The sequence below is a fragment of the Cryptomeria japonica genome, chromosome 9 (genome assembly GCF_030272615.1).
Source record: "Cryptomeria japonica chromosome 9, Sugi_1.0, whole genome shotgun sequence".
Lineage (NCBI taxonomy): Eukaryota > Viridiplantae > Streptophyta > Pinopsida > Cupressales > Cupressaceae > Cryptomeria > Cryptomeria japonica.
In genome coordinates this window covers 423,682,076-423,700,136 of record NC_081413.1, presented here as the reverse complement: position 1 = coordinate 423,700,136, position 18,061 = coordinate 423,682,076, and the positions used below count along the sequence as shown (strand labels likewise).

At 36.1% G+C, this 18,061-nt stretch overlaps 1 protein-coding gene across 1 annotated transcript in view; it reads left to right on the top strand.

The window, feature by feature from the left end:
• Positions 1-1,047, top strand: part of LOC131073522 (pentatricopeptide repeat-containing protein At5g13270, chloroplastic) — a 1,548-nt gene extending 501 nt beyond the window's left edge. The window contains exons 1-2 of the mRNA XM_059211658.1: positions 1-446; positions 651-1,047. The exon at positions 1-446 is cut by the window's left edge and continues 501 nt beyond it. Coding sequence (XP_059067641.1) covers positions 1-446; positions 651-1,047 — 843 coding nt within the window. The remainder of the gene's footprint in view (positions 447-650) is intronic.
• The last annotated feature ends 17,014 nt before the right edge of the window (positions 1,048-18,061 follow it).

The window sequence follows — 18,061 nt, the reverse complement described above, 5'->3', positions numbered from 1 at the left end:
AGGTTTAGACTTCAATTTAATGTTATTGTTATGAATACTGTGATAGATATGTACGTGAAATGTGGAAGCCTGAAGAAAGCACGCGATTTGTTTGACAAAATGAATGAGGTAGATGTTGTATCGTGGAATGCTATGATTACAGGGTATACACAAAATGGTGATTTTGATGAGGCTTCCAAGCTTTTCAGAGAAATGTCTGGACGGAACGTCGTCTCATGGACTGCCATGATTACGGGATACGTACAAAACGGGCTTGTTGGGAAAGCCTTGGAGATGTTTAAGCAAATGCAACTGTCTGGTAAAAAGCCAAACGCCACAACCTTGGCAAGCATCCTCCCAGCGTGCGCCCAGACGGGAGCTTTGGGACAGGGTATGGAGATCAATCAGAAGATAATCGAAAGTGGGTTTTTGTCTGACGCTGTAATTGCAAATGCCCTCATGGATATGTATGCAAAATGCGGAAGCATACATAAGGCACGCAAGATGTTTGACAAAATGTCTCATCGAAATGTGGTCTCATGGAATGCCATGATTGCAGGATATGCAACGCATGGGTATAGTAAAGAGGCCCTCAAGCTCTTTGAACTTATGGAGCTCTCTGGAAACAACCCTGACCATATAAGCCTTCTTTGTGTTTTATTTGCTTGCAGCCATGCAGGTCTGGTGGACAATGGCTGTAATTACTTCAAGTCTGTGAGTGACTTTTATTGCATTACTCCTACAATGGAACATTATGTATGTGTGGTTGACCTCCTTGCACGTGCTGGCCATCTTGATGAAGCTCTGAATTTTACCATCAAAATGCCAGTAAAACCTAATGTGACTGTGTGGAAATGCTTGCTTAGCACTTGTAGGTCGCATAGGAATATAAGGCTAGGGAAACTTGTGGCAACACTTCTCATTGAGTTAGATCCTACAAATGCTGCACCTTACGTTCTTCTGTCAAACTTATATGCAACAGCAGGCATGTGGACTGAGGTTCAAAAGCTAAGGCAATTGATGAAATATAGAAGAATAAAAAAGATACCAGGATGTAGTTGGATTTAAGTCCATAAAATTGTACACATTTTTTCTACACAATACAAACCAAACCCTTAAAATCTGGAGGTTTAAGCACAGTTGGATGTATTATCTTGAGAGATGAATGCAGCAGGGTATATTATTGATAAAAGATCTGAATAAAATGATGTTGTGGAGGGGGGGAATAAAGGACCCTCTCCCACCATGATTAGAAGTTGATAATAATAATATGTCCTACTTATCAATATTTAGCTTGTTGAGCACATCCCCTAGAGCAACAATTAGAGTCATAAGAAACCTTCGAGTACGTGGAGATTGTCACACTGCAACCAAGAGATGCGAACGATTTCCAACAACAGTAAACTCATTCAACGAACGGTCATATGTATGGCATCGATGACAATGCCAGCATACTCTTAGGTCAGGGACATTTCTTACTGCTGCCAAAATCAGGATTTGTGTAATTGAATATGAATGAATATGCAGAGATGGAAATACTAACATAACCTTTTATGTTTATAAGATCTGCTTAGACTCATTGTTTGTGGCATGTATAAATTGTTGACTATAGCTGTGGTTCTTCGGGATTCATTAATATCCAATTATGACCACTGTCATGTTCTTGAATGCCTTTGAGGCCAAGATAAAACATAGTGAGCTGGATCAGTAATGGATTGAGGAAGTTGGAGACAACTGCACAGTAATGGCAGCAATGACTTTCCAAGTCCAATCCATATTTGTCGTTTTAGCTATGCTCTCTAGATTTAAAAGTGCAATGCGTAGGAGCTGTAAACTGCATACTCTTTTAATACTTAAAGTCTTAACCAATTTAGTATATTATGGATTATTAATATGGGCGTATAATCCTTATGCTTTAGATTAGTTGTAGCCGTAGGAAGAATTATAGAAGCATGTGAAATCTGAAGAGGAGGAACGAAAAAAAATTCTTTCCACCAATGGTTGCCAATCACACACTTACAAACCCAGAGGAAGAGGTATCTGTGATAACCCTTAAAAATCACTCTTCTTAAACCAAGCTGACACATCTAGTAATATCATGCCTTTATCATAATGGAAACTCAGGGTAATCATCACTGGATAGAATTGTGAGATAAAGGTAATTCATAAGATGTCACATCCCCATCAGTGACCCTCTTCCTGAATATAAATAAATAAAATATTGGAAAGACACGATGGGGAGAGATAGAAGACATGGTGCCAATACGTGCACCACGTGAAGGCATGGGCACCCATTATTCGGTGAGATTGGCGATAGAGGACAGCATGGGCAAGCATTCTCCTCTATTGTGTAGAAACAGAGAGCATTTTGATAGGAATTAAAGCAGAAAGGACAAAAGAGCTTGGAGTTAGGTGTTAGACTCTGCCGATGAAGAGGAGAATAATAAGGGAAAGAGAGCACGTGAGAGGGGGGAGAAGGAATTTCTCTGGCTCTTTTGATATGTGCAACTTCTTCCTACCTGTGCTTAGATGGAGAGCAAAAATTCCACAGGCTTCACTAGCATCCTCCGTGTGTGTGTGGTAATGGTAACTTTGGAATGGGGATAGAATGATTGCAAGAATAAAAGATTAAAAAACACAGAGCAAGGGAAGGAGATGAATAAAGGAAGGAGAAGCAAGGGAATGTAGGTGAGCATAGGGAAGGAAGATTGGCGATGGAAGATGGTTTGATGCTCTCCTCTAAAGCAAGGTAGCTTGTATTTTGTCGCCTGCTGTGCAGCAACTGAGAAGAGTTGGAAGTTAGTGGAAGCTTATGGATAGACAATGGACTACCATCAAAGCATAAAGAAGAGAGAAAATTTTCCAAGTGTTGTAGTTGCGACTACTTTTGTAGACCTGTATGCAGAATGTGGAAGTACTGCCAAAGCACATGAATTGTTTGGCAGAATGTCTGAAAGAAAAGTGGTCTCATGGAGTGCAATGAATGCAAGAGATGCATAAATTGGGTTGTGAAAAGGCTTTTGAAACTGTCAAGCAGTGCAACCAGCAACTGGGAATCTACTTTTGACATCCCAGGATGAATCGTGGAAACGCCATATTCATCCACAACCCATCCCAATTTACAGCAGCAGAAAGAGCTACACATTTCGGTGATTGCACATAATCCCCTGAAGACTATTGTACATTATTGTAGACTTGATTTCTCAAGAATGTACCATTCTCCACGACCTACACCAGAATTAAAGTCAGATCATCAGAAACAGTATGAAGTTCAATGTGTTCGTGAGAAATCACGTATGCTTTCCTTAAAAGGAAATTCTGGTATTTATCCTAAACTTGATTCTTACTAGTTTGTTGATTCACAGTGTTTTGTGGTTCAAAGAGGGATCATCTAATCATTTTTTTCTAAAGGCGAAAAGCTTGTATTGTGTATGGTAAACAATTGGTTCCTTTATACATGAAAGGCATTGATGACTGAACAATAATTAGTATATTTATATTAAAAAATATATATGTAAAATATGCTGAAGGATATCTTCTAATAGAAGAGAATCATTGTAAAATAAATGTTCTTCTAAAATACTAAACACCAAGAATACAAATCCATTAAACTCCTGTATGTAAAAAGTTGTGAATCTAGTTGGAGGCAAGTGGCGAGAGTTCTATTTTATTTGGAGTAATAAAATAACACCTCCACAAAAACTAAAACATAGCATATTTCATGCATTTACCCATCATTTGCATGTCAAATTGTTTCAAAAATAGATTTTTGTTTACAAACATTTTGATGTCATTGTAGATGCCTCTCGACATAATTACGTTATTCCATTGACTTTTACGGTGCACATAAAGTATGTCTTTCATATGGGAATATATGCTTAGCGCTTATGAGTTACTAATATGTATCAACCACTTCAACAGAACACTAGTGGGATACGAGCTCAACTATTCCCCAACAGAAAAAGCATGCTTGGCGGTAGTTTTTGCTTCTAAAAAATTAAGACACTATCTACTATCTCACTCCATCAAGTTGATAGCTAAAATTGATCCATTGAAGTATTTGCTCAGCAAGGCAACATTGACAGGACGACTAGCAAAATGGATTATGATTCTAAGTGAGTTTGATATTGAGTATGTAGACAGAAAAGCTATCAAGGGACAAGTCATTGCAGACCAACTAGCTGAGGCACCATTTCAAGATGATCGTCCTTTGCAAATCGAATTTCCTAATGCTGATATCCTAACAGTCACCACAAAAACATGGCAATTATACTTTGATGGTTCATATACACATGATGGATCAAGAGCAGGTATTCTATTCATCACACCACAAGGTCATACAATTCCGAAAGCATACAAATTAAGCTTCCCATGCACCAACACATCAAAATATGAAGCTTTGGTTACAGGTATCAAAATGGCTATAAAATGGAACATTACACAACGTCAAGTCTTTGGAGACTCTCAGCTCGTCATCAATCAAATTAATGACGATTACCAAACAAAGGATGACAAATTAATGCCTTACAAAAAGATGGTAGATGATTTCAAGAAGTATGTTGTCGAAATAACTTTTGAGCAAATTCCAAGGAATGACAACAAAGCAGCAGATGCCATGGCAACACTTGCTTCTCTACTTCAAACACAGGAAAATCAAGAACGTTATGAATTCTTGGTGGAAGAGTTGTTTTACCCCGCTCATAATTGTCCTGATTCCCAAACTATATGTCACCTTGTTGGGCATGATTCCTCCGCTATAGCCAAACTTATACATACCTGAAAGATAACACCCTACCTCCTGATTTATCAAAAAACCAAAAGAGAAACTTTATTCGCCAATCCTCCCATTTTACTCTTGTCGCGGATATCCTATTTAAACGAGGTCTGGACGGTACTCTCTTAAGATGTCTCGAACAAGAAGAATCTAAGTAGGCCTTAAATGAAGTACATAACAGCATTTGTGGCACTCATTCAAGTGGTCTTACCCTTTCGAAAAAACTCATACGCTTGGGCTATTATTGACCGACTATGGAACGAGATTCTTTTCAAATAGCAAGAACATGCAAACGATGTCAGATCCATGGGAATTTGATTCATGCACCAACACAAGAACTTCATGCTTTCGCAACATCTTGGCCTTTTTGTCAATGGGGTCTGGATCTAGTAGGAAAAATAAATCCTTCCTCATCTAATGGTCACAAATTCATCCTTGTAGGTACAGAATATTTCACAAAATGGATTGAGGCAGTACCTCTCACAAATATCACGGTAAAACAAATTGCTACATTTATCTTAAATTATATCATATGTCGCTATGGAATACCTATGACCATTATCACTGATAATGGGCAACTGTTCAAGAATCAGGATGCCCAAGAATTATGTGAGAAATTCAAGATCCAACACAAATTTTCCACACCCTACTATCCACAAGGGAATGGGTAAGCATAAGCATCAAACAAAACTATTTTGAAAATCCTCAAAAAGACAGTGAATGATACTGGCAGAGATTGACATATTCAACTAAACCTTGTTCTATGGGTCTACCGTACCAGTATCCGCACACCAACAGGTGCCACACCTTTCTCTCTTATATACGGATCAAAAACAGTATTGTCAATCGAAGTAGAGATACCTTCTCTACGTGTATCATCAAAAGGTCTGATCCCAGATGAAGAACAATGAGTATCTAGACTGCATGAGTTAGAATTGATCCATGAACGAAGACAAAATGCATTTGATCATTTAAAGGTATATCAGCAAAGCATGTGCCGAAGTTATAATCACAAGGTCAAACCATGAGTCTTTCAAGTTGGAGAACTAGTTCTAAAGGAAAATCCACGAAACCAGTCAGATTGAGAAAAGAAAGGAAAGTTTGAACCAAACTGGTTAGGTCGATTTGTGGTCACAACAGTATTTGGATCAGGAGCATATCAGCTATCAACACAAGACGGGGATCAACTCAAGAAACCCATCAATAGCATACATTTGAAGAAGTTTTATGTCTGAAAAATCCAAAAACAGTGAAAAAGCTGAAAAATCCAAAAACAGTGAAAAAACAAAAAATCCAAAAAATAGTGAAAAAACCAGAAAATCCAAAAAACAGTGAAAAAGTAGAAAAATCTAAAAACAGTGAAAAAGCAGAAAATACAAAAACAATAAAAAAATAAAAAAAATCAAATATGAGAAAAAGTGCAATAAAAACAGATGGTTAAAACCTAGCAAACAGTCGCTATCTGTCAGCTAGCTCTTCCATCTATTGGTTCATGCATCCTTCCGCTTGCATTATTTTCCTTCAGCGTTGTTCATATCCATCATAAAGCCTTTGTACATATGCAGGCATCCCAGGTGATTTTCTCGTCATGGTTTAGATCATTATATATATCATAATAAAGGTTTGTTTTTCTAGGCTGGAGGCAAAATCCTAAACCTAGCTGGGGGCAAAAAGTTTCAATCATTTTGAGCTTAATCAAACAGATAGAACAATAGTTAGACAACACTTGTAAAGTGAAAACTGAGACACATCGAACATTGAACATAAGATCACATTGTCAACCATTAACTATTACATATCAATCTAAACATGACAAAACACATATCAATGGATGATATATCTTGACTCGTGATTTTAACACTGAGACAATAATGGTTCAACTATTTTATTTTGATTTTCTCTATAATGATTTCTGAGTAACTCCAGGATGTCTTTGACTAGAGGAACGAGGAAGAAACGTATATTTTTCTTGTCTACTGTTTGTAAATTAATCATTAATATGTGCAAAGTTGTCTTAGGACATGATCATTGAAGTATCATGGAAGACATTTCGGACTTGCATATAGAAATGGTTAATACTGTCTGTTTTACGCAAGCAACACTCAGGTCATCTTGGTTCAAATATACCTCGATGCTTGTGCTAGCTTACAATATCAAAACCCAGGAAAGTAGTGCTCAGGTCATCATGGTTCAATTATACCATTGATGTTTGCACTCACTTCCCATATTTTAAAGGCTCAATGATGAAACAAAGCAATGACTCCTTGACCAGTCCGATCGCCACATTGCATTTGCATTTTTAAAGTAGATTTGTATTTCATTTTTCATGGGATCACAAAAGCTCATCTTATCCAAGGCCAAATCTATCACAGGAATCATCAATGTATCATCATAGGTGTATAGATAATCAGAACGATGACTCATCTCTCCAAATATTGTCGACCCAATGCAAATCTTATGCTACCCCCTGAAATATGAACCCACATCAGCATATATGAATCTTCCTGCAACATAATTATCACCAAACAGTTAGTTCTTTATCTAATCAATCTTATCAATTCTATCAATCGATCTCATATGATCCATTCTATCATGTTTTATATAAGATGAATCCTTCCTGTAACCAAACATTTTGATCAAGTCTTATACAGGATACATCGTTCCTGAAACCAGATGCTTTGATCATCTTTGTCTTATACAGGAGGTGTCATTCTTGAAACTAGACTAAATCTCGATCTCATCAATCTAATCAATCTTATCAAATCAATCATCACATCAAGAACCACATCAAAGTGATTGAAGAACTCGCACTTTCATCAACCACGGTTGCAGGAATCATCCAATAATCTATCGGGAAATCAATTTCGCAAAGATCCAAAAACTCCAAAGGTCAATTATCTCAATTGATCTCCCGAGGGGGCATCATCGTATCACAATTTAGCAATCAATGGTTGGGGCATCCTATCGAACCAATATCACATCAACATCATCACATTGATATTATTCTTTGAATCAACGCGTCATCACACCTCGCTTCAAAGAGGGGCAAAATGTATGCACCTAAAAATGGTCTGAAGATAATTAATTAAATAAGCAATAATTTAATTAACCCCCCTTCCCAATTTAATTGAATTCATTTGCAATTTGATTAAATCTCTTTTATCTACTTATTAAATAAATCTAAGGATTTATTCAATAGGTTCATCTCAATAGTTCCCTTTGACTAATTAATCCAAATTGATTAATCCCCCCCCCCCAAAAATTTTTTCTTCTAATCCCCTAATTAATTAAAACAAATCAATTTATAAGTTGTTGAAAGTTAATTAGCCTTTTCCTATTATTTGAATTTTTAAATTCAAATTCCCCACATGGCTCCTAACTTCTAACCACCTAACCTAACCATCCCCTAACCTAACCCATTTCACCTAACCCTGGGTTTAACTAACTCTATCCTATCTTGCACATTCTAACCTCCTTATCCTAACCTCCCATGGTGTGGATATTCTCTCCTTGAGACACATGACACTTTTGCCACATGTCTCCTCTCTTGGACACTTGCCCTTTTATGAGCAAAGCTCCTTGACACTTGTCACCAAAGAGATGGCAAGTGTCCCTTCCTCCAACCTTTTCTCCAACTTCCTCAATCTTGTCCCTTGATATCTTCAGATCAGATCTAGACCATTGATTTCTGCCACCTCAGCTTTGGCCTTGGAATTCCTATAAATATCCCCCATTTTGGAGCAATAAGGATCTCTTGCATTCATAGCTTTAGTATCATTACTATAGGCAAATTTTATTTCAATTATCTAGCTTTTAGCTTTTGGATTAATCATAGCATGTTAATCTAGTTTCTTAAATCATGCATTTCATATCATCTCCATAGTCAATCATGATCAAATAGCTACTCAACTCTTGAGTTGTCACTTTGGAGGTCATTGCTCCGCTGAGAGCCCATCAATCCAACACCTTCAAGGTCCTCAAGAATAGAGGAAAATGGAACATTTCAAGTAAGGCTTATGGTTTGCATTTCTAATCTAGTTTTCAATTATGCTTTTCAATTACATTTTATTGTCTCATTATATGTGTATGCCTCCTATATACCACATTTTTAGCATCACGCATATAGGCCTAGGTGCCAGTTGCATGTCGATGATGGATGTCCTTGTTGCTTAGTCGTCTGATGGACAACATGGAAGATAATTTCTAATGAAGAATAGGTAGGTAATATTTGGACCTATCTTTTAGTATAGTTTTGGGCATATCTTGATACCGTAATTGGTATACTTGACAGGTTGTTAGGATGAGGACGGGCACTCAATGTAGCATGGGATACATCAAATCATATTCTCACATGCTTGTTGGTGCAGAAGACCAGGCAAAAGAATGTGACCTACGATGTTGTGCGCAGTGCATCGACATTCCTTTTATCTGGGATGCACTAGGGGCAAGTGATGGTTAGCCATTATAGATGTGCTAGTATCTCACTATGTATATGTGACTTACATTGGAGCTAGTCATTATGTATAAGTGATGTATGCTAGAGCTAGTCATCGTGTGTATGATATGTATGAGCTAGTCACCATGTGTTTATGTGATGTGTAGTCAAGTCACTCTCTATGGAATTGGAAATTATGGAAGGATATGACCCCTATGTAATTGTGTATGCGTGTACACCACTTGATGGCTAGTGGTTATCTTCTATTGAAATGGACTAAGTTAATTGATTGCATGTAATTAACAATCAAGGTTTAAGAGAGATCAAAGATCCCATACGAGAGGAGTGAATGAACTCCTTCTAACCTTCAAGGGTGAACTACGAAGCCTCTAATTTCCCTTGAAGGGATACATAGGCAGGGTCATCAAGGATGAACCCTCGAGGCGTAGGCCTTACGTCTAATGGGGATTTTGATCTCAAGAGCTTATCTCCTTGAGTACAAACATAAGTGGTGGTGTATAGTTGTCACCAATATGGTGATCGAAGAAATTATGAAATCGATGCTTCTAAGATAGAACAAGAAGCTCGGTCGATTAAATGGGTTGCTTTGCCTTATAATTATTGCCAAAAACACGGTCAGTAATTTCATTTAGTTTAAATCCCTACTCATAATTATCACCTCATCATGATGAATTACATTCACCATCATCCCTTTTACAACAAATACTTAGAATAATTTTTTGTGTTAAATGGTCTGTTCAATGACTTCTCGTGATACAAACACACGGGTACAAAAAAAGTTTTGCATGTTACTCTAGTATTTGATCAGTCATGTTGGGTGGCTCCAAAATTGGATTGAACGGATGCATCCATTCCAATGAGGCTGAATGAATAGAATGGGGAGGCTTTTGAGAGAATCCAACTTGAAGTTTCATTTGGCAGGTCCCCCCGCTCTTGAAATGAGCCCTGTTATGAATCTATGGCCATCAAAATTTACACAAAAGCTCAAAAGTGGGCATCCAAGATGGCCTTGTTATGAAGACACTAGAGAATGTACTTCTACCACATTCTTATCAGCTTTTGCTGCTATTATGATATATAATTTGATTGTTAAAATAACAATATGGTAAGTATGAATCTTTAATGTTTGATCCTCTTTCAATGAAACTGATGTAGGCAAGGACCAAGTATCCAATGAAAGGCAATCAATTCTTGCAGTCACACAGAATTTTAAAAACTTATATTATACATTCCAAAATTTTAGTAATATTTCATTGAATTAGTAAAATATCTTCTTATATGGCTAGACAATTGACCTGAAAACTTCACTTGCATATTCAACTCAATATAAGAAATAACATATTACAAAAATTTTCTAACAATTCACAACGAATTAGCAAACCAAAATTGAAACATAAAACTATTTCTTCTTACAATGCTAATGACTCTCTTACACACCAAAACCATGACTTTTCCTTTTCTAATATCTGTAGTGCTCTCAATATTTGCTTGTTTCATGTCTATAAAGTTCTTGATACATGGTCTCCCTAAGCAATTAACTCTCTCTACAAAAAGAGGTAATAGATTATATTGTTAATGTAGGTCCAGTCTGCCCTCTATAATCACCACAAAATAAACTCTAACAATAGGAAATCACCTTCAAAGCTGGGAATGGCCTTCACTAAATAAAGAAAAATGCCAAAAATATCCGCCAACGCCACCAGTAGTAACTGCCACCATTAATCACTTCATTTTGCCACTTCGAATTATTAAAAAAATTAATGAAACTACCTACTCTAATGAGAAGAATTTTGCCAACTGTAACTGCAAGTTCTGAAATAAGGAGTTGCCTCAAATGGTATTGCATACTCTTGCATCAGACTTATGGAAAAAATGTTCCATGTAAATTGGAAAAATCTTGGGATCGAGATCCCATCTTTATTTTTATCCAAAGAATTTCTTCATCCTTTGAAAGGAAATACAAGAGCAAGGAAAGAAAAATAAAATCCAAGAAAGTTTATTGATGAAGTAAATGTTACCAAGAGAAATGCAAAAACCTTGGAGCAATCACCCAAATGTGAAGAAGGAGGCACAAGAACTTTTGAAAGGGGAAAATCAAAGAAAAACCCCTTGTGATATTATGAATGAGGCAATGCCTAAAATGAGAGAGAGAGAGAGAGAGAGCAAGAACCTCTTTACAATATTGTCATTAAGAAGAAATGAGAGAGGAGACATCTCTTAAATAGAGATGAGGAGAGGAGTTACAAAGTAACTCCCAAATCTATGAATGCCACCATTCATAAAATGTGTGTGCCATGTGTCCACATCCTCTTATGGAGGAAATCTAATATTCCTTAATAAAGGAAAATAAAAGAAATGACTTGTCCTCACACATGTACTAGAGGACAAATTACATGTAGGAATTCCAAAGGAATATCCTAAACTAAATACAAATAAACCTAAGCTAAGTAAAGATTAAATATTCTAACACCCCCCCTTAAGCTTTACTTGGGGAGTTTACATCAAACCCTTCAATGGGTTGCAATCCAAGATTTTTACAATGAAATTGGAACTTTTCTTTACAAAGTGGCTTGGTCAAAATATCTGCAACTTGGTCTTCGCCCTTGCAATAGAGGAGTGAAACTTGCTTGTCTTCAATTTGTTCTCTAATAAAGTGGTGTTGGAGAGAAATGTGTTTTGTCCTTGCATGGAAAACTGGATTTTTAGCCAAGGCAATGGCACTTTGGTTGTCACAATACAATTGAGTTGGTTCGTGTTGAGGTAGACCCAAATCTTTAAGTAATCTTCTAAGCCACAAGACTTCTTTGGAAGCATTAGTGCATCCTTTGTACTCAGCTTCAATGGATCCAAGAGAGGTAGATTGTTGCTTTTTACTATTCCAAGAAATTGCTCCTGATCCAACAAAAAAACAATAACCACAAGTAGATTTCCCATCATTGGGATCTCCACCTAGATCAGAATCAGTAAAACCTTTTAAAGTAAAATCAGAATTTACATCATAAAACAAACCTACATTAATAGTTCCTTTAATATATCTTAAAATTCTCTTAGCAACTTTAAAGTGTGTTTGTTGAGGTTTGGACATGAATCTTGAAACCAAACCAACACTATAAGCAATATCCGGCCTAGTAAGAGTTAAATAATTCAAACTTCCAACTAATTGTCTATACAAAGTAGGATCAACAGGAGGAGTTTGCATATCAAGCATTAACTTAGTGCCTAATTCAATAGGAATTGAAACATGATGAGCATCATTCATTTTAAACTTATCTATGAGATCTTGAGCATATTTACTTTGAGATAAGAAAATTCCTTTAGAGGTTTGCCAAATTTGCATTCCTAAGAAATAATGTAAAAGACCTAAATCAGTCATTTGAAATTTTTGATTAAGTTGAAACTTAATATCAGAAATCAAAGTATTGGAACTTGAAGTAAGAATCAAATCATCTACATACAAGATAATAATGATAATATCATCTTCACTGTGTTTTATATACAAGTTAGGATCATTTTTACTTCTAATAAAGCCTTGAGAAAGAAAGAATGCATTAATCTTTGAATACCACTCCCTAGGAGATTGCTTTAATCCATAAATTGATTTCTTTAATTTACAAACTAAGTGTGCATTACCTTCTTTAATAAAACCAGGAGGTTGAGACATATAAATTTCCTCATGTAAATCACCATTAAGAAAAGCACTTTTAACATCCATTTGGTGAATAGGCCAATTCATTCTAGAAGCTAAAGCAAGCACAAGTTTAATTGTAGGCATTTTAGCAACAAGAGCAAAAGTTTTAGTATAATCTAAGCCTTCAATTTGAGAAAAACCTCTAGCAACTAATCTAGCTTTAAATTTACTAACTTGATTATTAGCATTCAATTTAGTTTTATAAAGCCACTTGCAAGAAACAAGATTTTTACCATGAGGCAAGGGAACTAAATCCCAAGTTTGGTTAGAAGTTAAAGTATCATATTCTTCCTTCATTGCTTTTTGCCAATGTGGTTGATTTTTAGCTTCATCAAATGTTTTAGGATCATTAGAATTCATAATAGTAGTCATTAAAGCATAATTACAATAATTAACTCTTCTAGCTTGAAGTCTATCCATTCTAGCTAAGTATTCATCTGTAATGCCCCGCCAGGAAACCCCGAAGGGATTAAGCCATAACACAAGAATAGAGTGCAATAATTTTTTTTTTTTAAAGTTACACCACATTAAGATACAAAAAGATATCAAAGATTTAGATTACATAGCGGAAGACATCAACTAACACCTAAAGAGTTTCCCAACGAGATTACTAAAATTTCACAATTCACTTAACTCACACAATTAATCCAATAAGCTAACTATCTTAATAACGAGATAATTCTTAATCAGGATAATTTCTTTCAGAAGATGGAAATATAAATCACAAGCAAGGATTCATCCATTAAGGTCTATTCATAATCTTCAATTAAGCTTTTCATTTAAAGTTACAAGCCATACATCTAATATCCTAACACACTAGAAATCCATCATAAACATAAGAGATCTTTTCAAGCACACTTAATTTCCTTAACATCAACTGAATATATTCCATTACTCTAAGTTACATTCTTTCATATTCCAACTTATTGCATTTAAAAGACGATTGCATACATGCATCTACGATAAATCTCATCTAAACCACTTATGCATTTGATCAAAATGGCATTCAAGAAAGGATTGAATATAAGTATTTAAGGTTAATTCCATTTTATCCACTTATACATTCTAACGTAAGCTATTCATACATGATAAAGCTGAATAAAGGAAACATAAGAGAATACATCACATAACACCATAATGATCTCGGAGTTCACCCCTAAAGGGCTACATCTCCGGGTCTGCTCAACTACAAGACCCCTCTGATAATTAATAAAGTTAAGAATACAAGAGGTTACACTATTACAATCCGGCCATCAAGGCGAAATATAAACAATATACAAATGGCCGCATCGGTCAATTAATACATAAACGATCCTTAAAAGGGAAAGGATCCAGCTGAACATAATCAAAGCTAATACAAAGGTCCAGAAGAGCATCCATAAAACTGAGTCATCACCACCCAAGGTCTAACATGAAACCGATACTCACAAGGGCATAAACAAAAGGACAACCCACAAAGGTACTCTTAACAGGACAAAACGACAACACACTAGCGAACGTAGGGACAAGTGTCATCACACAACCTGGTATGGTTACCATGGCAAGTCTTCATAGGTCCCGGCCCCATACACTGGGTCACCCTGGCAACCTAATCCGAGCTTCCGGCCCATCCAAGCCTCATGTGGACCCACACATCCTCTCGTGAAGACAAGGATGGTGGTTTGCCATTTCAGGCCTTCTCACAGCATGTCGAGTCTATGTTAGCACTCGTCCCATGTGTGAGGCACATTTATCTTACTTAGAGATTACATTCTAATCTACTGTTAGGTTATCACTTATTAGACTCACTTTCGATGGGTTACCCAGCAGCCACTTTGGGCACGGCCCCCAATCGAAAGCCACTTTCCCATATGACACTAGACTATACTCAGACGAACTCAAAACCCAAGGAATACACATGGTCAGACGAACGGAGTTCAAGAAGGGAGAAACAATCATCTGGTCAAACACGACTCAAGGATGATCACTTACTGACGGTACTCTAACTAGAGACCTGACCAACCACGGTCAACCACAAATCATCATTCGACTCACACAAAGAGGATATGACCAAATATGACACTACCACAATACAACAGTCAACTCGGAACCGAGGACTGAAACAGGTACCCCAAATCATTCCATACGACAGGGTCCTAACAACCAAGGCACGATTTGCCATTTCATAATTAAAAGCGAATACAGAAATTAAACTCGCATAGGCAATAAACAGAAAAGACAATATTCAACAGATGCAATCCTTCCGAATTGATCTAAACATTAAACGTCGATCAAGTTTCTACAAGATCTATATCAGATTACAGTTATCTACCTCAACTAGGGATAAGTTGTTCTTGGTTTTCTAACTCTCTAAGGTTCAAAGCATCGAACAGACATAAAAAGCCGTAATGAATTCTTAAACCAAATTCATATTAATAAAACTCAGACAACCATTAATCAATTAAATAAGATATTTAATCTCCAATTAAAAACGTCATTGACATACTGGTTCAAAACCGACCTCTACAGTTTCATATTTTTTTAAGCCCAGATGCACTATACGGATCACGGAAATATAAATATAAAAAGAGAATCTAATGAAGATAATCATTTCCAAAAGCACATCGTTTAAATTCAAATATCCAACGATAAACATTTCACTTACTTCTCAATTACTCAAATGATATGTTCTAAGATAATATTTAACATCATCAATTAGTAATTACATCGTATCTCAACAATTTTCCAATAACATAATATCCTATTTTGTTTTTAAACAATACTACCTCAATTAACCAAATGCTCTAATCAGCTAGAAGGTAAAATATAAATTTATTAATCCAAGATCAATCAGAATATAATCAACAATATTCAATTGCGAAATTAATAGTTTTAGAACTTAATTAGAAAGAGTGCATAAATCATGAAATGAAATTGAATAATGATTAACCTATAACTCCATTATAAAATTAATCAATATCAAATTAACATTTATCATGATTATGCCACCTTAATCATAATTAAGAACTAATTACCACTTAACAATAAAATAATATTTAAAATATTATAAGCATTTTTTTTGAATAATAAAAAAAAAACATAAAAAAAGAACATTTTTAAAAACTAATTTAAAAAAAAAGCATTTTAAAAAGGGCGAAGGCGGGGCCCACCTCCCAACGGGGATGGCTGGGCGCCCAACCCTAGCCGCAGGCAGAAGACCACGCGGGCGGCACCACTGTGGTGCCCGCAGGTCCCGCGGCGCCCTACGGCCACCACAGTGAGCCGCGGCCACTGGTGCACGGTGAGCGGGAGGAAGGGGGACGAGCGGGGGAGGGGAGGAGGAGTGGGTGGAGCTCCGCTCCCCGCCCTCCAACCCCAAACCAAGGGTTTTTAATAATAAATTCATACGCACAGGTTCGAAACAATAAAAAAATGCCCACTACGATATATTTATAATTTTGATTTAAAATGCACAGGCTCGATTTCATTTAAAAAAAAAAAAAAAAAACAACGCACAGTTGATATATATATATTTTTTAAAGATTTAATGCACAGTCCAAAACTTCTAAAAACAAAACGCCAAAATGAGTTTGTTGAAGATTTCGATTTAAGAAAAGTTCAGGTTAAACAGAACTATGTTTTGGTATCCCATTTTCTTTGATGGTTTTCATCCTTTCCAAACACCAAAGGGTTTCAAACACCCAAAAGAATAGAGGGATGACAACACCTCAATTAAATTTCCAGCCAAACTTACAATTTTACTCTAACAGTTCTTAATCTTGGCATTCAAAGGAGAATCTGGAACTAAAAATAGCATGAAAACATTCAAACCCCCATTTTTTTATTTTAAACAATAACTAAATTGATAAACAGATCCTACCTGATCTCGCATTCCTGGCAATATCTGCTAAAAAGCCTCAATCTGCAGCTCCCAAAACCTTCCATCTCCATCCAAAACCCCCAAATCTCACCCAAAATATTTTCCAACCCAAAAAATTTTCCAAAAATATCCATCCCCCAAAATTTCCCCAAAAATTAGGTTATAAGGAAGAGTTGACCAAAATTCCATTTTTGGAATTAAAATATTTATTTAAAAATAATTCTCAAAATAATTCTTTTCTAACTATAACAACAAATTGACTTGCTTTTCAATTCAAAATCGATTTTCTCATTTAATTCAATTTAACCTTTCTAATTTAATAAGCCAACAGAATACAATTAAATCTATCGCACTTAAATACAAAACTTTCTTTTCAACAGCATATCCAAAATGTATTTAATATTCAAAATCAATCATTTAATCGAACTTACTCCCAATCTAAAACGAGCAATCCAATATCAACGAAAATCGCATAACGAAATCCCGATTAATTTAGTCCATTAATCTCTAATGCACAAATACATATTTAATCAAGATAATTACTAAGGACTAATTAATCAATTAACCATACACACCAAGCACGCAAACTGAGAAAGTCAACCAAACAGACGACTCGCAAACCCAAACAAAAAGGGATACCGACGACGACTAACGATGCTCACTTGAGCACGACTAAGGTCAACTAGGGTCTTACGACCACCTAATCCAACTCTAAGAATTAAAGAGGTACACTCAAACCTGCACATCCAGGTGAAGACGAACCTCGCACTCATGCGGCGTTGTACTTGAAATCTCCTACAACCAAGAGTCATACATGCATACATATAGAAACTTAATGAAAGCATTAGCCCGATATTAATACCACGAAATAGGAACACTAAACAACTTGCATACAACTAGTGTGAAAACCACATCAACAGCTATGCGTTAAATCAAACATCTGACTATAACATTAAATTAAGATAAACTAACCAAGATTAAACCAAGATTAGAAATTGATTAGGGCAGGGGTACTACATCATCACTATCTTGAATTAAAGATTTAAACCATTTAGGTCTTCTTTTAGAAGTAATGGATTCATCACTAGAAGAAAAGTCATGAGGAGTAGAGTTATTATTATCATCATCACTATCACTAGAAGGAATAGAAAGAGATGCATTAGGAGTAGGGTTAAGAGGAGGAGGTTGGTCCTCCACAAGCACAACTTTGCTTTGAGCAAGTTCATCATCCTCTACTTTAGAACAATCATGAATGCCTTTTTCTGCAATACAAACATCTCTTGCAACTTTTACCTTGTTAGTAAT